The sequence below is a fragment of the Scyliorhinus torazame genome, chromosome 8, assembly GCF_047496885.1.
Source record: "Scyliorhinus torazame isolate Kashiwa2021f chromosome 8, sScyTor2.1, whole genome shotgun sequence".
Classification (NCBI taxonomy): domain Eukaryota; kingdom Metazoa; phylum Chordata; class Chondrichthyes; order Carcharhiniformes; family Scyliorhinidae; genus Scyliorhinus; species Scyliorhinus torazame.
The window spans coordinates 238,790,990-238,816,957 of NC_092714.1; the positions used below are offsets into that span (position 1 = coordinate 238,790,990).

The following is a 25,968-nucleotide window of genomic DNA, read 5'->3' on the forward strand; positions in this document are numbered from 1 at the left end:
CCTCAACTTAGTCTGATTTACCACCTTCAGGTGTGTCTCCTATAGCAGAGCCACGTCCGCCTTCAAGTTTTTCAAATGTGCGAACGCACAAGCTCTCTTGACCGGCCCATTCAACCGGAGCATGTTCCATGTGATCAGCCTGGTCGGGGGCAACCCCCCACCCAAACCACCCAGCCTATCAGCCTCAGGCCCGCCCTTGGGCACCCACAGTCATCGACCCTCTCTATACCACCTTTTAGAAACCCCTCCCCTGTCAGCAGTTCTGCCCCCTGCCTCACCACAACCCCCCCAACTCCAACACCCCTCACTCTAACCACCTGCTCACCCCCCCCCCCCCCCCCCCCCCCCCCCACTGCACTTCCATGAACTAGCCCCCTCACTGCCCTCCGGCAGTCCCACGATCCTCAGATTCTGCCTGCGAGACCAATTCTCTAGGTCCTCCATTTTCTCCTGCAGCCACCTCTGTTAGTCCCTCGTCATCCCCATCTCTGCTGCCATCGAGGCAAGCTGTTCCTCATGCTCCCCCACCACCTCCTCCACCTGGATCGCCTGGCCCTGGCCTCCAGCCTCGTCTCCATGCGGTCGATCCCCACCTTTATCGGGTCCACCACCCTGACCAGGTCCTCCAAATTCTCGATAAAAGCAAATTACTGCGGATGCTTTAATCTGAAACCGAAGAGAAAATACTGGAAAATCTCAGCAGGTCTGACAGCAGCTGTAGGGAGAGAAAAGAGCTAACATTTCGAGTCCAGGTGACCCTTTGTCAAAGTTGTCAGAGCTTTGACAAAGGATCATCTGGACGCGCAACGTTAGCTCTTTTTCTCTCTCTACTAGACCTGAGATTTTCCGGCATTTTCTCTTCCAAATTCTCCTTCCTCTGCTGGGAACCTATTGTTCAGGAAGCCCATCAACTGCTCCAACCACTGGGCGGGTAGGATCGGCCCCTGACCCTCCGCCATCTTCACCTGTGTCGCAGGCACCACACAGGCTGTCACAAACTGTTCCCTTCTTTTCAGCCACTTCTTGTCCACAAATCCATCCACCGGTGGGACATTTTTTCTACCACCCCTCCTGGACCTTTTCAGTCACAAAATCCACCTGTTTAGCCGGGGAAAAGGTCCAAAAATTCCACCACGAGCGGGAGCCACCAAATGTGCAACCACTCACACCACGGCCACCACCGGAAGTCACAAAAATCTATTCTTAAAGGAGCACCACAGAAAGGATAAATACCTTCAACTTTCTTCAACCTGCCCTAGTGTTTCATCAGCTGCACCATCATTTTCACTGTTTCTGTCCTTGTAACACTTGTTGCACCATTATTGAACGTCTTTGCAAGGTATAGTTCAATGCATCATTCAATTGTTGACCATTAGTTAGATACTGGGGAGAAGAAACAATGTACTCTTGATTTGTTGAACCATTTAAAATATTGGTTCAAATGATTAATGATTGCAGTTTATCTTGGCAATGTTCCTTTGAGGACATTAAACAAATTAAATGGACATTTTTCTATTGAAAGCATTACTGGTATCAAAGTTGTGTATTCATACAAGTTTATTTTTAAAAGGCAGATATGAATGTGATTAAAATCTAAATGTGCTAATCCTATTACCAGTAAGCAATTAATTAGCCTAGGTCAATGATCAATAAATGACTCATTCATTGTCTTGGTAACTCTGCTCCTGAGCAGCCAGCAGTGGTTAGCTGGCACAAGCTCTACTTTTGGGTTGTGCACAAGAAGCTAAGAAGACAAAGGTAGTCCGGTTTTTATACAGCTGCGGAAGTAAACTTTGCCAGAGCCAGGAGGACAACACAGAATCACAGTCAGGGGTTAAGCAAGCTGACCAACTGATGTGGGGATGTATTGCAACTACTGCTTCTACTTCATTACATGAAAACAAGTTGTACGAATTGAGATTGATTTAAAACTGGTGTTTGTATGTTCAGTTGCTGTTAAATAAAGTGCCGTGATTGTTCATATCTGGCCTTGTCTGACCTGACTTTTTCTCAATCCACTTTTCAAAGGATTGTGAAAAACATGAATATATGACCCTGTGTAGTGAGGGAGGAATTCTATGGCCCTCCCACCGGTGGGATTTTCAGATCCTGCTGAAATCAATGGAGCTTCAAACGGCTCGCTGCATATTAGGCGCTGCCTTGATGGTGCCACAAAATACCACCCGGAGCATCTACTTCTACTGGGAATCTACTTAACACCATTAAATCCAAGCAGGCGTTTACAGCAGATTTCCATTTGCAATGCCTAGTAATGTTGTGCTTGTGTTCCATAGTTCTACTATCATGGTTAAAATTTTAATAACTTCAATAGAGCACAGTTGGTGCTCTTCACCATTTTATGGATCATTGGATTATTTTCTGCAGTAACAATGAATTAAACCTGATGAGCCTCTTTGTTGTGCATTCTGCATGTTTTTCTTTGAATGATGTCTCCAGTACACCTTTTTGAAGGTGGTTTGCCCAATGTTTTAAATAGATTGAAATCTGTCTCAAAACTTAACCAAGTGTTTTTGAGATGCAGTCAGTTCTTGGTGAACCCTTGTCGATTTATTTGGTTCTTGGGCATGATTCCAAAGACTGTTAAGAGTGGAGATTTTTGAAAGATTAATTCATGGGATGCATCGCTGGCTGGGCTTGCATTTATTGTTCATCCCTGATTGCCTTCATAAAACTGTACTGCTTTTGTTGATGGAAGCCACTCTATATCTACTGATACCTATCTATCTCTCTCTTTCCACGAGCTCTAGATGCTCAACAGCACTCTACAGTCAGAACAGTACTTTAAAAAAAAAAAAAAAAAAATTTTTTTAGAGTACCCAATAAATTTAGAGTACTTCACACGGACAGTGGCCCAGAGCTGGGATCGAACCTGGGACCTTCGCGCCATGAGGCAGCAGTGCTAACCACTGTGCCACAGTGCTGCCCCAGAACAGTACTTTTGAAGTCAGTTCAGGAAGCAGAATATATATTTGCAATCTCCCTGGAGGTGGCCTTCTGTTTTATCTGTGGCCACTGTCCTATTAAGGATGGTGGGTGGAGGGCGGCACGTGGCACAGTGGTTGGTATTGCGGCCTATGGCGCTGAGGACCCGGGTTCAAGTCCCGGCCCTGGGTCACTCCGTGTGGAGTTTGTACATTCTCCCCGTGTCTGCGTGGGTTTCACCCCCACAACCTAAAGATGTGCAGGTTAGCTGGATTGGCCACACTAAATTGTCCCTTAATTGGTAATTTAAAATAAAAAATTATTGGTCTGGCAACATAAGGAGCCACCCACCATCCTTTTTTTTTTTAATAATTAAAAAAAAAAAAGGATGGTGGGTGGCTCCTTATGTTGCCAGACCAATAATTTTTTATTTTAAATTACCAATTAAGGTGCAATTTAGCATGGCCAATCCACCTAACCTGCACATCTTCAGGTTGTGGGGGTGAGACCCACGCAGACACGGGGAGAATGTGCAAACTCCACATGGACAGAGACCTGGGGCTGGGGTGAGACAGCAGTGCTAACCGCTGCATCATCATGCCGCCCTGCCAGCCCAATTATAGGACCAGAGCTTCAGCAGCCCCACTAACAGGTGAATGCTGCCGAAGCATATAGGAAGGCATGAGGGCTCCTGCATTCCTGGTTGCCAGCCACAAATGGAGAATATAAGAAGGATTCGAGCTGTGGGACAAGAGGAGTAAAGCCCTCTATAGTAATGGGCACTGCCAAGATTGCAGCCGTGTATTAACATGGTGTCATGGAATGAAGCCTCTGGCTCCGATGGCGACCAAAACTACTGCTGGGGGCCTTTGGACATGGCAAGGAACCGCTTGGCTACTGGTAAAATGCTAAAGACATCACACAATCGTCCCTAATTAAGGACGTAGCCCTGTAGCGTGGGTAGCCACTCTGGGTCCCCGCCCACCTCAAATTCCCTAGTGGCAGTAATATATTGGGGAACTGCAATGTGCAGTGCCTATTTTCTCAGCAATTGGCTCACCCATTCCTCAACCCACCCAGCAGGGGCTGGGATTATTCAGTGTCCTGGGTATTTCAGGGAGGTTGACTACCCTCCTCCCTTCCTCCAACCTCATCAATATTGAATTACTACTTTTGTTAGGACAACCAAAATACACTTAAATCAGATTTACAACTGGGCTGAATGCAAATGCAGGAGATTAATATAGCACATGAATTTACACTGCTGCCTTGTTTTAATACTGTTCAATTTATATCCGACAAAAATGCCATTTAGTGTTGGGTTATTGCAATATTGTTGGCTTAGATTTATTGTAATACATTAACTGTTTTTTGGTTTGGATATTCGTGGAGTGCTTGTAGGTACAAAGTGCATTTTTCCCCTACAAAACAAAAAAGGCTCCAGTTTGAATATTCTGTAACTGATTGATAGAGTGGCAGGGTGCCATCATGCCACCCTGCCAGCCCAATTATAGGACCAGAGCTTCAGCAGCCCCACTGACAGGTGAATGCTGAGGAAGCATATAAGAAGGCATGAGGGCTCCTGCATTCCTGGTTGCCAGCCACAAATGGAGAATATAAGAAGAATTTGAGCTGTGGGACAAGAGGAGTAAAGCCCTCTATAGTAATGGGCACTGCCAAGATTGCAGCCGTGTATTAACATGATGTCATGGAATGAAGCCTCTGGCTCCGATGGCGACCAAAACTACTGCTGGGGGCCTTTGGACATGGCAAGGAACCGCTTGATATTTGTTAGCTGGCCATTAGTTGCAAAGTGACAATGGCTTATTGTATAATAACCCTCACGGGGATACGCTGATTGATCTCCCCATGGGACTCATGAAATATGATCTTTCCCGCTAGTGGGCAGAGGCCCGACCAGCTGGGGCTCATAAGAACTTAGTATATAGGCTGGCCCAGACAGGGACCGGCATATTGGTTGTCAACAGGACTGTGCTCTGTAAATATATTCCCTGCTGTAGGCAAACCACTTGTGACCGTAAATATATTGGCGTTCACCTTGCTGCCCAGCTTCCTGGGTCTTAATACTTAGTAATTACATTCTCCCTATTATTTAGAAAAAAAAAGAAATTTGAGTACCCAATTCATTTTTTTTCCAATTAAGGGGCAATTTAACGTGGCCAATCTACTTATACTACACATCTTTAGGTTTGTGGTGGTGAGACCCAGGCGGACATGGGGAGAATGTGCAAACTCCACATGCATAGTGACTTGGGGCTGGGATTGAACCCGGGTCCTTGGTGCCCTGAGGCAGCAGTGCTAACCACTGTGCCGTCATCTCCCTGCAGCTTAACCCCACCCACCCAACCTTTCATTTGAAAGTGCCCGACTTCTCTGGTACAACATGGGCACAACCGAGAATACAATGGAAATGGTAGTAAACCCACTCACTATTATGTACCTCAGTATATATTTCCTTTCAATCCTATTGAGCAATAAGTGCTACTTACCCCATTGGAAATGCAAGTTACCAATAATCCTGTTTGCCTTAATTCACATGATGGTAAGTTCTAATTTGCACAAGGTTGATAGAAATGTATCTGTTTCTGTTATTTGATTGCAGGGAGGGGAATGATCCTGAAGATTGTATGCAAGTAACTTACAAAGAACTCTTGCAGCAGGTCTGCAAATTTGCAAATGTCCTGCGATCTCAGGGTAAGCTCCTCAACTTATTATAACTCCTGACTTATTTTCAGTTAAGGGAAAACTAACACTGTTATCAAACTATGTAAAAGCACTTGACTCAGTTCTGAGTGACAGTTATTATATTTCTGGCTGATTGTGGCCATCCATCTCCATAATTCCTCTGTTGCTTCCACTTATCGCTTTGGAAAAATTGTTAGCTGTAATGCAAAGAAAAACTTTCAGAAACTTTAAAGTTCAGCTGAATTTTTTCTTTTAGTTCTTTTATGGGTTGATGGATTTGATAATTTCAGTTTTGGAGTGTATATTGCGGCTAAATTAAAATACTAAAAAGTACTTTACGTGATGTGGCTCAGCAGGTTATGGATCGTATTGCAAAAAAAATGTCTATTTTATCAGCCCCGGTTATGACACTTCTCTGTCCTTATTCAGTTAGGACACATTACACATTTGTTTTCTAATCTGACTATTTTGACTGGACCATGTGAAATAATGCTGTCTCAGCACTGCCAAAAATACATAAACAAGGCAGTTTACAACCTAAGGGCATCACTTGTACCTAAGGGCATCACTTGTACCTAAGGGCATCACTTGTACCTAAGGGCATCACTTGTACCTAAGGGCATCACTTGTACCTAAGGGCATCACTTGTACCTAAGGGCATCACTTGTACCTAAGGGCATCACTTGTACCTAAGGGCATCACTTGTACCTAAGGGCATCACTTGTACCTAAGGGCATCACTTGTACCTAAGGGCATCACTTGTACCTAAGGGCATCACTTGTACCTAAGGGCATCACTTGTACCTAAGGGCATCACTTGTACCTAAGGGCATCACTTGTACCTAAGGGCATCACTTGTACCTAAAGGCATCACTTGTACCTAAGGGCATCACTTGTACCTAAGGGCATCACTTGTACCTAAGGGCATCACTTGTACCTAAGGGCATCACTTGTACCTAAGGGCATCACCTGTACCTAAGGGCATCACTTGTACCTAAGGGCATCACTTGTACCTAAGGGCATCACTTGTACCTAAGGGCATCACTTGTACCTAAGGGCATCACTTGTACCTAAGGGCATCACTTGCACCTGTGTGAAGCACCTTGGAACTTTATAATGTTAAAGACTATATAAACACATGTTGCTGCTGCAGAAGCATACTTGCTCTGCCTTTCTATACCTAGATATTCCCCTACTGGTACTACTATTTTAAGAAGTCAGAATGTTTATTCCAGGAGACCCATTAACCTACCTTACATGCACTTGTCTAAAGATTCATGGGATGATGATACAATCAACAGCACTGTACAAGCTCAATGTTCTATTTCAGCAAGTATGCTCCAATTGAGCCTCCTCCTTTCTTTCCTCATTTAACTCTTAACAGCATATAACACTCTACCCTTCCACCCCCCCCCCCCAAATGCCTGCCTAGCATCCTCTTAAATGCATCTACACTATTTGTTTCAGCCACTCCCTGTGGTTGCAAGTCTCACATTCTCATCGCTCTCTGGGTGAAGAATTATTTCCCGAATTCCCCATTTGAATTATTGGTGACCATTCCCCACAAGTGGAAATATTATTTCTGTATTCACTCTTAACAGGGTCTTCAATGATTTGTAAAGCCCCTTAATAGGACAAGCCTCCGTCTTCTCTTCTCAAGGACATCGACCCAGTCACTGACCATCCTCTCCTGAAAGGCACTTCTGGTGGCATTCTTCTAGATCTTTTTTGTATCCTCTTCAGTGCCTCTGTCTTTTTTTTAATAATATGTATGCAGAATTGTATGCAGTACTCCAGATGTCTAACCAAGGTTCAATACAAGTTTAGCAAAGCTTTACTTTTGAATCCTATCCCTCTAGAAATAAACACTTATGACCTCAAACCCAGCACAAAGCTCATGTTCGAAAGAGCAGCCATGGTCTCCGCCCTGCTGTATGCATCAGAAACATGGACAATATACAACAGACACCTCAAATCCTTGGAGCGATATCACCAATGCTGCCTTTGCAATATCTTGCAAATCCACTGGCAAGATAGGCGTCCGCGCCCAGGCCAATATCCCCAGTATTGAGGCACTGGGCATGCCTGACCAGCTGCAATGGCGGGCCACATTGCCCATATGCCCGACATATGACTCCCAAAACGAATCCTCTACTCCGAGCTCTGTGATGGTGAAGGAAACACTACAAGGGCACTATGGAAGCCTCCCTAAATAAATACAACATCCCCACCGACATAGATTATCATAGAATTTTGCAGTGTAGAAGGAGGCCATTTGGCCCATCGAGTCTGCACCGGCTCTTGGAAAGAGCACCCTACCCAAGGTCAACACTTCCACCCTATCCCCATAACCCAGTAACCCCACCCAACACTAAGGGCAATTTTGGACACTAAGGGCAATTTATCATGGCCAATCCACCTAACCTGCACATCTTTGGACTGTGGGAGGAGACCGTGCTGCCCTCATGTGGGACATGTGGGAATTGCTTGCCTTAGAACGCACAAGCTGCAGAAAAAGCATCCATGAAGGTGGCAATCACTTCAAGCATTGTAGGGTGGAGCACACAGAAGCCAAGCATAAATAGCAGAAGGAGAGTATCGAATCCAGAACATCCCACCCACCTCATCAAGCACCACCTGTCAAACCTTTTTTTAAATAAATTCAGAGTATCCAATTCATTTTTTTTTCCCAATTAAGGGGCAATTTAACGTGGCCAATCCATTTACCGTGCACATCTTTGGGGGTGAGACTAACACAGACACGGGGAGAATGTGCAAACTCCACAAGGGCAGTGACCGGGAGCTGGAATCAAACCCGGGTCCTTGGCGCCGTGAGGCAGCAGTGCTAACCACTGCACCACCATGAAGCCCTCCCACCTGCCAAACCTATGGCAGAGTCTGTGAATCCAGGATCGGGCTTTTCGGCCACCGCAGAACCCACCTTCCGTAGAGTGGAAGCAAGTCATCCACTATGCTGAGGGACTGCCCAAGAAGTTACACCACCCTGGGCAAGTGCACGGTCAATTCCAGTCCCATGTGCCCTGGAGTCACAACACAAGTGAATTAACCAATAATTGGTAGAAAAAATACTCAATCTTTAGCCCATTGCTATCCAATAATTACAGTCAACAGGTTTGTAAGTTTAAATACCAGTACTGTTTATTTATAACAAGTACAAATATGAAATACGCAGTGAATACAACGGCGTAATGACAAGCTAATACCTGACTCCCCCTTAACTGCCCCACCCTCTACCCACACACATAAGACAATCAAAAACAGAGGTGGGAAGAGGTAAAATAATGAGGATTAAGGTCAAAAGATAAGAGTCCTTGCTTCAGATGATGAGTTCTTTAATGCACTTTCTTAGAACATAAGAACTAGGAACAGGCGTAGGCCATCTGGCCCCTCGAGCCTGCTCCGCTATTCGATGAGATCATGGCTGATCTTTGTGGACTCAGCTCCACTCTCCGGCCCGTACACCATATCCCCGAATCCCTTTATTCTTTAGAAAGGTATCTATCTTTTTCTTAAAAACGTTTAAAGAAGGAGCCTCAACTGCTTCACTGGGCAAGGAATTCCAGAGATTCACAACCCTTTGGGTGAAGAAGTTCCTCCTAAACTCGGTCCTAAATCTACTTCCCCTTATTTTGAGGCTATGCCCCCTAGTTCTGCTTTCCCCGACCAGTGGAAACAACCTGCCCGCATCTATCCTATCTATTCCCTTCATAATTTTATACGTTTCAATAAGATCCTCCCCCGCATCCTTCTAAACTCCAATGAGTACAGTCCCAGTCTACTCAACCTCTCGTCATAATCTAATCCCCTCAACTCTGGGATCAACCTAGTGAATCTCCTCTGCACTCCCTCCAGTGCCAATATGTCCTTTCTCAGATAAGGAGACCAAAACTGAACACAATATTCCAGATGTGGCCTCACCAACACCTTATACAATTGCAGCATAACCTCTCTAGTCTTGAACTCCATCCCTCTAGCAATGAAAGACAAAACTCGATTAGCCTTCTTAATCACCTGTTGCACCTGCACACCAACTTTTTGCGACTCGTGTACCAGCACACCCAGGTCCCTCTGCACAGCAGCATGTTTTAACATCTTACCGTTTAAATAATAATCCATTCTGCTGTTATTCCTCCCAAAATGGATAGCCTTACACTTGGCAACATTGAATTCCATCTGCCAGATCCTAGCCCATTCACCTAACCTATCCAAATCCTTCTGCAGACTTCCGGTATCCTCTGCACTTTTTGCTTTACCACTCATCTTAGTGTCGTCTGCAAACTTTGACACATTGCACTTGGTCCCCAACTCCAAATCATCTATGTCAATGTCTATGTACATTGTGAACAACTGTGGGCCCAACACTGATCCTTGAGGGACCCCACTAGTTACAGGTTGCCAACCAGAGAAACACCCATTTATCCCCACTCTCTGCTTTCTGTTAGTTAACCAATCCTCTACCCATGCTACCACTTTACCCTCAATGCCATGCATCTTTAGTTTATGCAGCAACTTATTGTGTGGCACCTTGTCAAAAGCTTTCTGGAAATCCAGATATAACACATCCATTGGCTCCCCGTTATCTACTGCACTGATAACGTCCTCAAACAATTCTACCAAATTAGTCAGACACGACCTACCCTTTATGAACCCATGCTGCGTCTGCCCAATGGGACAATTTCCCTCCAGGTGCCCCACTATTTCCTCCTTAATGATAGATTCCAGCATTTTCCCTACAACCGAAGTTAAGCTTACCGGCCTATAATTACCCGCTTTCTGCCGACCTCCTTTTTTAAACAGTGGTGTCACGTTTGCTACTTTCCAATCCTCTGGGACCATCCCAGAGTCTAGTGAATTTTGATAAATTATCACTAGTGCGTTTACAATTTCCCTAGCCATCTCTTTTAACACTCTGGGATGCATCCCATCAGGGCCAGGAGACTTGTCTACCTTTAGCCCCATTAGCTTGCCCAATACTGCCTCCTTAGTGATTACAATCATCTCAAGGTCCTCAACTATCATATCCTTATTTCCATCAGTCACTGGCATGTTATTTGTGTCTTCCACTGTGAAGACTGACCCAAAAAACCTGTTCAGCTCCTCAGCCATTTCCCCGTCTCCTATTATTAAATCTCCCTTCTCATCTTCCAAAGGACCAATATTTACCTTAGCCACTCTTTTTTGTCTTGTATATTTGTAGAAGCTTTTACTATCTGCTTTTATGTTCTGAACAAGTTTACTTTCATAGTCTACCTTACTCTTTATAGCTTTTTTAGTAGCTTTCTGTTGTCCCCTAAAGACTTCCCAGTCCTCTGGTCTCCCACTAATTTTTGCCACTTTGTATGTTTTTTCCTTCAATTTGATACTCTCACTCACCTCCTTAGATATCCACGGTCGATTTTTCCCCTTTCTACCGTCTTTTTTGTCGGTATGAACCTTTTCTGAACACTGTGAAAGATCGCTCGGAAGGTTCTCCACTGTTCCTCAACAGCACGGTAGCATTGTGGATAGCACAATTGCTTCACAGCTCCAGGGTCCCAGGTTCGATTCCGGCTTGGGTCACTATCTGTGCAGAGTCTGCACATCCTCCCTGTGTGTGCGTGGGTTTCCTCCGGGTGCTCCGGTTTCCTCCCACAGTCCAAAGATGTGCAGGTTAGGTGGATTGGCCATGATAAATTGCCCTTAGTGTCCAAAATTGCCCTTAGTGTTGGGTGGGGTTACTGGGTTATGGGGATAGGGTGGAGGTGTTGACCTTGGGTAGGGTGCTCTTTCCAAGAGCCGGTGCAGACTCGATGGGCCGAATGGCCTCCTTCTGCACTGTAAATTCTATGAAACTGCTTCACCATGAAGTCTTCGCTCCCAGTCTACTGTAGCTAGTTCTTCTCTCATCCCATTGTAATCGCCTTTGTTTAAGCACAAAACACTAGTGTTTGATTTTACCTTGTCATCCTCCATCTATATTTTAAATTCCACCATATTGTGGTCGCTCCTTCCAAGAGGATCCTGAACTATGAGATCATTAATCAATCCCGCCTCATTACACAGGACCAGAGCTAGGACCGCTTGTTCCCTTGTAGGTTCCATTACATACTGTTCCAGGAAATTATCCCGGACACATTCTATAAACTCCTCCTCAAGGCTGCCTTTACCAAACTGGTTAAACCAATCGACATGCAGATTAAAATCTCCCATGATAACCGCTGTACCATTTCTACGTGCATCCGTTATTTCTTTGCTTATTGCCTGCCCTACCATCCTGTTACTATTTGGTGGCCTATAGACTACTCCTATCCGTGACCTTTTCGCCTTACTATTCCTGATTTCCACCCAAATTGATTCAACCTTGTCCTCCATAGCACCAATATCATCCCTTACTATTGCCCAGATGCCATCCTTAAACAACAAAGCTACACCACCGCCCTTACAGTCCATTCTATCCTTTCGTATAGTTTGATACCCGTGGATATTTAACTCCCAGTCGTGACCATCTTTTAACCATGTTTCAGTAATGGCCACTAAATCATAGTCATTCACGATGATTTGCGCCATCAACTCATTCACCTCATTCCGTATACTACGAGCATTCGGGTAAAGTACACTTATGCTGTTTTTTTATGTCTTTGTTATGAATCCTGACACCTTGATCAGTAACTTTTCGCAAATTATTTTTCCTCTTACCCTTTCACCTAATTTTCCTTGTCTTTGAACCCATATCTCTACATAATAACCTGTCACGTAACCTGCTGCCTTGATCTCCATTAACCATTATACTGTCCATAGCTTTACCCTTCCCTTCCCCCCCAACTTGCTAGTTTAAAGTCCTTGTGACCAACCTATTTATCCTATTCGCTAGAACACTGGTCCCAGAATGGTTCAGGTGAAGACCGTCCCAACAGTACAGGTCCCTCCTGCCCCAGTACTGATGCCAATGCCCCATGAAATGGAATCCCTCTTTCCTGCACCACTCCTTTAGCCATGTGTTAACTTCCCTAATTTTCTCAACCCTATGCCAATTGGCACGTGGCTTGGGTAGTAATCCAGAGATTATAACCCTGGAGGACCTGTTCTTTAATTTAGTCCCTAGTGTTTGATAATCCACAAACAGGTCCTCTTTCCTAGTCTTACCTATGTTGTTAGTCCCAACGTGGACCACAACAACTGGATCCTCCCCCTCCCTCTCCAAAATCCTTTCAAGCCGATCAGAGATGTCCCTCACCCTGGCACCGGACCGGCAACATACCATGCGGGACTCTCGATCTGGCTTACAAGGATGCCATCAATCCCCCTAATTATAGAATCCCCTACAACTACCACTTGTCTTTTTGCTACCCCCTCTTGAATGGCTTCCTGTACCACGGTGCAGTGGGCAGTCAATGCATCCTCCCTACAGCCCTCTTCCTCATCCACACAGGGAGCAAGTACCTCATACCTGTTGGACAAGGTCAAGGGCTGAGGCTCCTCAACTCCTAAACTCAGGATTCCCCTACCTGCCTCCCTTGCAGTCACACCACTCTGTCCCTGACCACTGACCGAATTAACAGTACTTATTCTACCGGGTGTGACTGCCCCCTGAAACAAAGCGTCCAGGTAATTTTCCCCCTCCCTGATGTGCCGCAGTGTGTGCAGCTAGGTCTCCAGCTCATCAATTCTGAGCTGAAGTTCCTCGAGCAGCCAACACTTGCTGCAGATGTGGTCACTGACGGTCTCAATGGGATCCACCAGTTCCATCATCATACAGCAACAGCACCGTATGAGTGTGGATTAAAGTCTCTGATTTTACAGCCTGTGATGAACTTCCTTGCAGTCAGCAATACAGCTTTTCCAGGAGCGGCTTCACATCAGGCCTCTCACCATTTGGTGAGAATCATATGGCTATTTTTAGAGAAAACAAAGTGGGGAAAAGGAAGGTTTTCTCTCCGGTCTGCCAAAGCGAAACTGAAAGCTCCTTCCGTCTCTGAACCATTTCCTTGGGAACAGATCCAATCACCACTTGTCACCGGGCAGAGCACAGTCTTTTGGGCCAAACCATTGGCCTTCAGCCAAATCAATCAAACCGAGACTCGGCCAATCTTTGTCATTGGTGCTGGCCAGTCCAAACCAGAACAGGCTTATGCTCGAATTAAAGGCACAGACCACTTTCCTGAAAGCACACATCCATATATCATCCATGGATCAAAAATGTAATGGCAAAATAAAAGGGGGGATAAGGGAATAAAGAAGAGGGACCCTTACAATTGGCAGAAAGATCGCAGAATGGTGAGAATAGAAGTGGTCATTACAAATTTGATCTGCCAACAACTTGGGTGAATGAGCTGCAATTAATAACTTTATTCTAAAAATGAATTTGAAAAATATTGATAGATAATATATCATCCCTAATCCAAATATTCTGCTTCACAGATGAAACCATTGGCCGTTCTTCCAAACTGCTTCCTGAGTAACTCAAACTATTTATGAGGAATGGTAATGCAAGAATGAATAATGTGTTAAACGTTCGTACAGGAAACGTTAGTCAGAAAATAATATTATTTCTAACATGGGATGCATCTGTCTTTTCTTTCCTTTTTATAAATTTAAGAGTACCCAATACATTTTGTCCAATTAAGGGGCAATTTAGCGTGGCCAATCCACCTAGCTTGCACATTTTTGGGTTGTGGAGGCAAAGCCCACGCAAACACGGGGAGAATTTGCTAACTCCACACGGGCAGTGACCCAGAGCTGGGATCGGACCTGGGACCTCAGTGCCGTGAGGCCGCAGGGCTAACCACTGTGCCACCGTGCTGCCCTGCACCTGTCTTTTCTGAGTGGGATAGTCCAGCCATCATCCCAGGTTCACACTGTAAAAGCCGTGGGTACTTTTATGTAGCTGCTGTCTCCTCTTCCTCCTCCTCTTTCTCCCCCCCCCAAACCACCACCAAGGTCTGTGAAGTTAAGCATGTGGCAAATCTACATGCCTGCCCATTTAACAACAAAAGGGTAAATTTTTCAACCAAATATGTCATGTGGTCTGTTAGGAAAATAAAGGTGGTTTCAAGGGATTTATACCTGTATTGATAAACATTATAAGTGAGGTATTGTTTAAGTCGGTTTACTTCAATGTTTTTGTGTCTAGAAGGGTGAAACCTAGAGTTATGATAATGCAGGACAAAGGTGTTTGTCTGTGTGTGGGTTCGTTCAGTTTCAGCTGTCTCTGTTGTGCTTAGGGTTATGGTGTGAGGAGTAAATAGAATTAAGTTTGTGCTTCGCAACAGGAAGCCATTTTCTAGAGGGTGGGATTTCCTTTTCTTCTTAGTTCTAACTGGAGCCAGAACAATTAGAGACGGGACACTGGGGAGTGAACAGCTCTCTTCTCCGCTGGGAGAAGCAGCACAGGACAAGGGAGTTACAAAGATGCAAGCTACCTAAAGAACAAGATACTATCCAGATAACCAGGGAATTGGGACAGAAAGTATAGTTAAGTAACCAAAGACCAAGGTATTGTTCAGAAGAATTCAAGCAAGAGTAAGCAAAGTATTCTGAGTTGAGATAATTGCAGTAACTAGGTTTAAAGTGGGACAGCATACTTGAAGTAGATGAATCGTTTGTCATTTTAATATAGTCTGGGAATTGAGTGTTGACGTAATTGTGAGCAGTTTGCACTGCAGTCAAGACAAAGAAATACTAAAGGGGTTGGGGGTAAAACCCTGGACTGGATTCTCTGTTAAAAGTGGAGTGGAAACTTTGTTGAAAAATGTAATCTGTTAAGCCTTTCTGAATGCAAATGGTGAAGGGAACGCATAGTTATGAGAGAAGATTTTAAAGCGTGGTTTTGGGAGTGGAGTTCAGAAATTCTCATGGTGACAATCATCTGGAGAGATTCTGAAGAGATATACACTTGGGGTTCAGAGTGGAGAGTGTATTTGCCCACAGCACATCTTGTGTGCTTTAAAAGGGCTTTGTGTTAGTGAGACCATTGTAGATTAAGATATACTTTGTAATCATTGTTAATCCTAAAACCTGTGCGGAATCGTTAAACTAATGGGGGACTGATGGTTTGTTGGATCATCCAATTTTTTTCATGTTTAAAAATGTTTTTTTTCTTGTTTAAATTAATCAGCAGTCTCGTGACTCTGTTCCTCCATTTTTTTATTTTTGAAAAAAATGTAAATGTAATGGCCTTTTGAGCCAGGGTTCCATTCTGGAATCTTCACATCCAGTTGTAACAACAACTGGGATTGTAACAGCTCATATCAAAGTCCATTACACTTGATTTTTTTCAAAAAATCACAATGTGGTGCACCATGGAATTTTGTACAAGGTGTGAAGTGGAACTGAACTGGTGATGACTGTCCATTCTCAACCTCCCATGCGCGGCATGGTCTAGCTTTTTCTAAATACCTTTACAGGCGTAGACTGAACTTGGATAATCTATATGATAGAGGATTGCAGGTATGAATAGTCCTAAAGACTATGTATTGGTGCAGCATTTTTAAAATATTAGAGTATCCAATTTTTTTCCTCCAATTTAACGTGGCCAATTCACCTAATCTACACATCTTTGGGTTGTGGTGGTGAGACCCATGAAGACACGGGGAGAAATGTGCAAGGTGCATCATTATCTTGACTATATGATTGAACTCTGTATCTCAATAGGCAATTCAAGAAGAATCATTGGAACCTGGATCAGCTCAGTAGCTTAATTTTCTACAAATATGTGATTCAATAACCAAGCTGTTTTCTTCCAATAATTTTTAACATACATTCTGTTATATCTATTTAATGATTATTTTTAAACTAAGTGCTATCTATACTTAACCTCCCATTGTTTCATGTGATCAGGAAAAGCTTTTCCAAACATGTACAGTTATCCAATTTCCTGTGGAATTGTTTTGCAAATCATCTATTAAATTTGGCTTGAGTTAGTAATTGTGGATGATGAAATGTTTTGTAAGCAAACAAATAATAGATCCAAAATTGGGTAGCTGCTTGTGTCATTCCTAAACAGCTTTTCTCAGTATTGTCCAAGTCTTCAGTTCTTAATTTCCATAAAAGGAGAATATTTGTAAATTCTTTCTTTTGTAAAATAGGCACGGGGGAAAGGTTGTGGTGAGTTGAGTACAAATCTAGTTTCAGATGACTGCAGGTTGGAAGTAGCATAGTACGAAGTCTTACAACACCAGGTTAAAGTCCAACAGGTTTGTTTCGATGTCACTAGCTTTCGGAGCGCTGCTCCTTCCTCAGGTGAATGAAGAGGTATGTTCCAGAAACATGTATAGAGACAAATTCAAAGATGCCAGACAATGCTTGGAATGTGACCATTAGCCCGTGATTAAATCTTTACAGATCCAGAGATGGTAGCATAGGTGGCGACTGGATATGAATCTATTTGTCTACACTTTGGTTTTTAACTTTGATATAAGATAAATCACCTCAGGCCTTTGCCATTGATATATTTCTTTGTAAAGTGTCTTGCAGTAAAGACTTGGGTGTGATGGATTTTGGCAGACCGATCGACTCATTTAGGTGAAAGCTACGTTTAGGTACAACAACGCAAAGCAGAGTAGAGCATGAATTTCAGCAGCTTCATATTCTCTCGTATTTCTCTTGAATAATTTGTAAAGTAGTTGTTATTGGGCTAACCAGAATCCCAAAATGTTTTTTCCAGTTCATGATACTTGCCACTATTTATGTCTTTTTATTTAAAATCCACAGGAGTGAAGAAGGGAGATCGAGTTTCAGTCTACATGCCAATGATGATAGAATCGGTTGTTGTCATGTTAGCTTGTACCAGAATAGGGGCAATACATTCTGTTGTGGTAAGAAAAAAATTATATGCTTACCAGCCATCTATAATCATGGTAAGATATCATAGATAATTTGGACATTTAAATGTTATGATCTGTTCAGTTATTTAACAAATGTCTTCATTAACCAGACCAATTGGGCTAGCGTTACTGGAGACACGCTTACAGCCCTAGAAACGACCTCCTCGCCCAACAAAGATATAGTAGGACTCACTTACAGAAATACGGAATTTTCAGTCTAAATTCTCCAGTTCTGCCTGCTGTGGGTATCGTAGCAGCCAGGATGGATAATTTGACGGACCAGCAAAAGGTCCGTTGACTTCGGGCAGGAATTTCTAAACTGGAAAATCTACTCAATGAGTCTGAAGAATATAATGGCAGCGACTTGGGAATGTGTGTATGTTTTGGGGGGGGGGGGGAAGAGGTGGAAGGTGGAGCACAGTGATGCAGGTGTTAGCATTGCTGCTTCAGGCACTGAAGACCAGGTTTTGATCCCGGTCATGGGTCACTGGTTGTGTGGGGCTTGCACTTTCCCCCCCCATGTCTGCGTGGGCCTCACCCCCACAACAGAAAAAGATGTGCAGGGTAGGTGTAATTGGCCATGCTAAATTGCCCCTTAATTGGGGAAACAAAATTGGGTACTCTAATGTTTTTTTTTAAACGTCTTGGGAGAGGGTCCTGAGGAGGGCTGGTGGATGATTGGGGCTGTTTTAGTAAAGCATTGTCCAAATTTGCCAAAAAAAATTAATAGAAGGACAAATTAAAATGAATCTTAGGAAATGTCATATCTGACCCATCAATGCAAGTAGAACCTTCCAATGTCAAAGTAGAATGTTGGAGAAGATGTGATGTGAGGTCACAATCTTCTGTGCTTAGTTGCTAAGCCCAAAGATTAAGCCCTCTTAGCAGATGGTGCTATTTAACATCCATAAAATCGTGTTGTCTACCACTGATCCCAAATCAATATAATTTATATGCGTGATGAATGGTTCCTGCCCTCCGCACCTCCTGCCCCCCGCCAAAACGTAAGATGTCAACAGTGGAAAAATTCCGTTCTCTTTTGGTTGCAGTCCATTGCCACAACCAGCACACCAGGCATTAACACCAGCTATCACTGTGACTGAGAATGTGTAGAACTCTGACGACACAAAGTTCACTCTACCACCAGATACCATATTCACAATTTGAGTAATCGAACCCAGATGCTGTATGTACATCCAGTTTATTGTTGTTGGATTGTCAAATGATTGTAATTTTGAAATTCAGTTTGCAGGATTTTCCGCAGAATCTCTGTGTGAACGAATTCTGGATTCTCGTTGTTCTCTCCTGGTTACAGCAGGTAAATCAACAGCCAATTACCCAAGGTACCTTGCGGCAACTCTGCCCATCAGCTGCCCCAGAACAATGCTTTCCGGCTTCCTGCTGCATCACTGGTGAAGCACTTTCAGTACTTCATCTGTGGTTAGATTATAAATGCACCTTTTTTTTAAATAAATATTTTATTGAAAATTTTTGGTCAACCAACACAGTACATTGTGCATCCTTTACACAATATTATAACAACACAAATAACAATGACCTATTTTATAAACAAAAAAAAAATGAATAAATAATAAATAACAAAAATGAAAACTAACCCTAATTGGCAACTGCCTTATCACAAGTAACACTCTCAAAATATATTTTAACAGTCCAGTATATAATTATCTGTAGCAACGACCTATACATATTATACAGTATATATTAACAACCCTGAGAGTCCTTCTGGTTTCTCCTCCCCCCCCCCCCCCCCCCCCCCCCAATCCTGGGCTGCTGCAGCTGCCTTCTTTTTTCCATTCCATCTATCTTTCTGCGAGGTATTCGACGAACGGTTGCCACCGCCTGGTGAACCCTTGAGCCGACCCCCTTAGAACGAACTTAATCCGCTCTAGCTTTATAAACCCTGCCATGTCATTTATCCAGGTCTCCACCCCCGGGGGCTTGGCTTCTTTCCACATTAACAATATCCTGCGCCGGGCTACTAGGGATGCAAAGGCCAAAACATCGGCCTCTCTCGCCTCCTGCACTCCTGGCTCTTGTGCAACCCCAAATATAGCCAACCCCAAGCTTGGTTCGACCCGGACCCCCACTACTTTTGAAAGCACCTTTGTCACCCCCATCCAACACCCATGTAGTGCCGGGCATGACCAAAACATATGGGTATGATTCGCTGGGCTTCTCGAGCACCTCGCACACCTATCCTCCACCCAAAAAAATTTACTGAGCCGTGCTCCAGTCATATGCGCCCTGTGTAATACCTTAAACTGAATCAGGCTTAGCCTGGCACACGAGGACGACGAGTTTACCCTGCTTAGGGCATCTGCCCACAGCCCCTCCTCGATCTCCTCCCCCAGCTCTTCTTCCCATTTCCCTTTTAGTTCTTCTACCATAGTCTCCCCTTCGTCCCTCATTTCCCTATATATATATATATATATATATATATCTGACACCTTACCATCCCCCACCCATGTCTTTGAGATCACTCTGTCCTGCACCTCTTGTGTCGGGAGCTGCGGGAATTCCCTCACCTGTTGCCTCGCAAAAGCCCTCAGTTGCATATACCTGAATGCATTCCCTTGGGGCAACCCATATTTCTCGGTCAGCGCTCCCAGACTCGCGAACTTCCCATCCACAAACAGATCTTTCAGTTGCGTTATTCCTGCTCTTTGCCACATTCCATATCCCCCATCCATTCCTCCCGGGGCAAACCTATGGTTGTTTCTTATCGGGGACCCCCCCAAGGCTCCAGTCTTTCCCCTATGCCGTCTCCACTGTCCCCAAATCTTCAGTGTAGCCACCACCACCGGGCTTGTGGTGTAGTTCCTCGGTGAGAACGGCAATGGGGCTGTCACCATAGCCTGTAGGCTAGTCCCCCTACAGGACGCCCTCTCTAATCTCTTCCACGCCGCTCCCTCCTCCTCTCCCATCCACTTACTCACCATTGAAATATTAGCGGCCCAATAATACTCACTTAGGCTCGGTAGTGCCAGCCCCCCCCTATCCCTGCTACGCTGTAAGAATCCCTTCCTCACTCTCGGGGTCTTCCCGGCCCACACAAAACCCATGATGCTCTTTTCAATCCTTTTAAAAAAAAGCCTTCGTGATCACCACCGGGAGGCACAGAAACACAAAGAGGAATCTCGGGAGGACCACCATCTTAACCGCCTGCACCCTCCCTGCCAGTGACAGGGATACCATATCCCATCTCTTGAAATCCTCCTCCATTTGTTCCACCAACCGCGTTAAATTTAACCTATGCAATGTGCCCCAATTCTTGGCTATCTGGATCCCCAGGTAACGAAAGTCCCTTGTTACTTTCCTCAACGGTAGGTCCTCTATTTCTCTACTCTGCTCCCCTGGATGCACCACAAACAACTCACTTTTCCCCATGTTCAATTTATACCTTGAAAAATCCCCAAACTCCCCAAGTATCCGCATTATTTCTGGCATCCCCTCCGCCGGGTCTGCCACGTATAGTAGCAAATCGTCCGCATACAAAGATACCCGGTGTTCTTCTCCTCCTCCTAAGTACTCCCCTCCACTTCTTGGAACCCCTCAACGCTATCGCCAGGGGCTCAATCGCCAGTGCAAACAATAATGGGGACAGAGGGCATCCCTGCCTTGTCCCTCTATGGAGCCGAAAATATGCAGATCCCCGTCCATTTGTGACCACGCTCGCCATCGGGGCCCTATACAACAGCTGCACCCATCTAACATACCCCTCTCCAAAACCAAATCTCCTCAACACCTCCCACAAATAATCCCACTCCACTCTATCAAATGCTTTCTTGGCATCCATCGCCACTACTATCTCCGTTTTCCCCCTCTGGTGGGGCCATCAGCATTACCCCTAACAGCCTCTGTATATTCGTGTTCAGCTGTCTCCCCTTCACAAACCCAGTTTGGTCCTCGTGGACCACCCCCGGGACACATTCCTCTATTCTCATTGCCATTACCTTGGCCAGGATCTTGGCATCTACATTTAGGAGGGAAATAGGTCTATAGGACCCGCATTGTAGCGGGTCCTTTTCCTTCTTTAAGAGATGCGATATCGTTGCTTCAGACATAGTCGGGGGCAGTTGTCCCCTTTCCTTTGCCTCATTAAAGGTCCTCGTCAATACCGGGGCGAGCAAGTCCACATATTTTCTATAGAATTCGACTGGGAATCCATCCGGTCCCGGGGCCTTTCCCGCCTGCATGCTCCTAATTCCTTTCACCACTTCTTCTACCTCGATCTGTGCTCCCAGTCCCACCCTTTCCTGCTCTTCCACCTTGGGAAATTCCAGCCGATCCAAGAAGCCCATCATTCTCTCCCTCCCATCCGGGGGTTGAGCTTCATATAATTTTTTATAAAATGTCTTGAACACTCCATTCACTCTCTCCGCTCCCCGCTCCATCTCTCCTTCCTCATCCCTCACTCCCCCTATTTCCCTTGCTGCTCCCCTTTTCCTCAATTGGTGTGCCAGCAACCTGCTCGCCTTCTCCCCATATTCGTACTGTACACCCTGTGCCTTCCTCCATTGTGCCTCTGCAGTGCCCGTAGTCAGCAAGTCAAATTCTACATGTAGCCTTTGCCTTTCCCTGTACAGTCCCTCCTCCGGTGCTTCAGCATATTGTCTCCACCCTCAAAAGTTCTTGCAGCAACCGCTCCCTTTCCTTACTCTCCTGCTTCCCTTTATGTGCCCTTATTGATATCAGCTCCCCTCTAACCACTGCCTTCAACGCCTCCCAGACCACTCCCACCTGGACCTCCCCATTATCATTGAGTTCCAAGTACTTTTCAATGCACCCCCTCACCCTTAGACACACCCCCTCATCTGCCATTAGTCCCATGTCCATTCTCCAGGGTGGGCGCCCTCCTGTTTCCTCCCCTATCACCAAGTCTACCCAGTGTGGAGCGTGATCCGAAATGGCTATAGCCGTATACTCCGTTCCCCTCACCTTCGGGATCAACGCCCTTCCCAGCACAAAAAAGTCTATTCGCGAATAGACTTTATGGACATAGGAGAAAAACGAGAACTCCTTACTCCTAGGTCTGCTAAATCTCCACGGGTCTACACCTCCCATCTGCTCCATAAAATCTTTAAGTACCTTGGCTGCTGCCGGCCTCCTTCCAGTCCTGGACTTCGACCTATCCAGCCCTGGTTCCAACACCGTATTAAAATCTCCCCCCATTATCAGCTTTCCCATCTCTAGGTCCGGAATGTGTCCTAGCATCCGCCTCATAAAATTGGCATCATCCCAGTTCGGGGCATATACGTTTGCCAAAACCACCGTCTCCCCCTGTAGTTTGCCACTCACCATCACGTATCTGCCCCCGTTATCCGCCACTATGGTCTTTGCCTCGAACATTACCTGCTTCCCCACTAATATAGCCACCCCCCCTGTTTTTCGCATCTAGCCCCGAATGGAACACCTGCCCCACCCATCCTTTGCGTAGCCTAACCTGGCCTATCAGATTCAGGTGCGTTTCCTGTAACATAACCACATCTGCCTTAAGTTTCTTAAGGTGTGCGAGTACCCGTGCCCTCTTTATCGGCCCGTTCAGCCCTCTCACGTTCCACGTGATCAGCCGGGTTGGGGGGCTTCCTACCCCCCCCCCCCCCTTGTCGATTAGCCATCCCCTTTTTCCAGCTCCTCACCCGGTTCCCACGCAGCTGTATCTCCCCCGGGCGGTGCCCCCCCACCCATCCCCTCCCATACCAGCTCCCCCCTCTCCCCAGCAGCAGCAACCCAGTAATTCCCCCCTCCCACCCCCCCGCTAGATCCCCCGCTAGCGTAATTACTCCCCCCATGTTGCTCCCAGAAGTCAGCAAACTCTGGCCGACCTCTGCTTCCCCCCGTGACCTCGGCTCGCACCGTGCGATGCCCCCTCCTTCCTGCTTCCCTATTCCCGCCATGATTATCATAGCGCGGGAACCAAGCCCGCGCTTCTCCCTTGGCCCCGCCCCCAATGGCCAACGCCCCATCTCCTCCACCTCCCCTCCTCCCCCATCACCACCTGTGGAAGAGAGAAAAGTTACCACGTCGCAGGATTAGTACATAAAACTCCTCTTTTCCCCCCTTTTTTAACCCCCCTCTTCGCCCCCCACATTCGCCCCACCACTTTGTTCAAACGTTCTTTTTAATAACCCGCTCATTCCAGTTTTTCTTCCACAATAAAAGTCCACGCTTCATCCGCCGTCTCAAAGTAGTGGTGCCTCCCTCGATATGTGACCCACAGTCTTGCCGGTTGCAGCATTCCAAATTTTATCTTTTTATGAAGCACTGCCTTGGCCCGATTAAAGCTCGCCCTCCTTCTCGCCACCTCCGCACTCCAGTCTTGATAAACACGGATCACCGCGTTCTCCCATTTACTGCTCCGAGTTTTCTTTGCCCATCTAAGGACCATTTCTCTATCCTTAAAACTGAGGAATCTCACCACTATGGCTCTGGGAATTTCTCCTGCTCTCGGTCCTCGCGCCATCACTCGGTATGCTCCCTCCACCTCCAACAGACCCGCTGGGGCCTCCGCTCCCATTAACGAGTGCAGCATCGTGTTCACATATGCCCCGACGTCCGCTCCTTCCGCACCTTCAGGAAGACCAAGAATCCTCAGGTTGTTCCTCCTTGCGTTGTTCTCCAGTGCCTCCAACCTTTCCACACATCGTTTCTGATGTGCCTCATGCGTCTCCGTCTTCATCACCAGGCCCTGTATGTCGTCCTCGTTCTCGGCTGCCTTTGCCTTCACGACCCGAAGCTCCCGCTCCTGGGTCTTTTGTTCCTCCTTTAGCCCTTCGATCGCCTGTAGTATCGGGGCCAACAGCTCTTTCTTCATTTCCTTTTTGAGCTCTTCCACACAGCATTTCAAGAACTCTTGTTGTTCAGGGCCCCATGTTAAACTGCCACCTTCCGACGCCATCTTGGTTTTTGCTTGCCTTCCTTGCCGCTGTTCTAAAGGATCCACTGCAATCCGGCCACTTTCTCCTCCTTTTTTCATCCGTATCCAGGGGGGATTCCCTTCTGGTTTACAGCACAGTGTTTTTAGCCGTCAAAATTGCCGTTGGGGCTCCTATCAAGAGCCCAAAAGTCCGTTTCACCGGGAGCTGCCGAAACTTGCGACTCAGCTGGTCATCGCCGCACCCGGAAGTCCGATTATAAATGCATCTTAAACTGCACAGCAATTGGGAATTTTAATATGAGTGTGTAGGGTAGATTGGTTGTGGGTGGGGTTAAACTGGTGAAAGTTCCAAGTGCAGAAAAATACATTTTGATACTCATGGTTTCTCAGCAGTGTACCTCTGTTGGCAAATTCCCACTCCCATCTTTCAGCCAAGTGGTGAAGCATTCTAGGTGTCAAGTAGAACTCCCCAACCTTTCTTTTAAATAGAACCCTGCTATTTAGATCAACGGGTTCTCCATGTCTCCAAACCCCCAGCCCGTGCTGCGCACTATCAGGCTTGTGTCCGCTGTTCTCATCCCCAAAGACAAGTTAATGTTTTGTGTATAGATCTTTATCGACAGTGGTTTATGCTGGTCGGACTTTAATTTGTGAAAAGTGCAGTGTATAAATTGACAATTTAATTTTTACAGTGTTTACAATACCATATTATTATACTTTATTTGCACAAATGCATATCTATCATAGACATTGCACTGTTCTGCATTAATATAGCAATTAAACAATTTAGAACCAATAATGTGGGTCATTGAGGTTGTTGCATGAAATATAGTGGCAACAACTTGAAGACTAGTAGTCCCACAGGGATCTTTATTTGGACTTCAACCCATTGATTACTTATGTGAAGGGATAAAGAGGCACATAGCCAAGTTCGGTGGTGACGCAAAGATGAGCAGCACTGTAAGCATTGTAGATGGAAGCATACATTAAATGAATGGCCAAACATGTGGCAAATGGATTTCATTACAGACAAGTGTGAGGTTGGAAACAAAGATAAATCGGAGTTATTTCTAAATGGTGATAAGATAGAAACAGTGGCGGTCCAAACAGACTTCAGTGTCATGTACGTCGATAATGAAAATGTCCCTGATAGGTACAAAAAGTAATTAAAAAGACCAACGAAATGGTGTTTTTTATGTCCAGAGAGCTAGAATACAAGGGGTAGAGGATTTTTTTACAGCTACACAAAAAAACAAAGTTTGGCAACACTAGAATAATGTGTTAAGTATTGCACACCACATTTCAGAAAGATTATATTGGACTTGGAGGGAGTACAGCCTAAATTTATTCGAATGACACCTAGGCTCCAATGGTTAAATTACGAGAGAAATTGCACTAACCAGATTTGCATTCCCTGGAACTTAGAAAACCGAGGTAATTTGATCAAATAACTAGATAGAGTGCAGCAGTTCAAGAAGGTGGCTCATCACCACCTTTTCAAGGGACGTTTAGGATGGGCGTTGCCAGCAATGATTGCAGCTCATGAAAGAATGAAAAACGAAATCATGATATTATGGGGAACAGGTCATGTAGATGAAGA

At 45.3% G+C, this 25,968-nt stretch overlaps 1 protein-coding gene across 2 annotated transcripts in view; it reads left to right on the forward strand.

Annotated features, from left to right (window-relative positions):
* Positions 1-25,968, forward strand: part of acss2 (acyl-CoA synthetase short chain family member 2) — a 100,881-nt gene that overhangs the window by 32,484 nt on the left and 42,429 nt on the right. For both annotated transcript variants that reach the window (XM_072514997.1, XM_072515000.1), the window contains exons 3-5: positions 5,567-5,658; positions 17,358-17,461; positions 18,716-18,788. In XM_072514997.1, the coding sequence (XP_072371098.1) occupies positions 5,567-5,658; positions 17,358-17,461; positions 18,716-18,788 (269 nt within the window). The remainder of the gene's footprint in view (positions 1-5,566; positions 5,659-17,357; positions 17,462-18,715; positions 18,789-25,968) is intronic.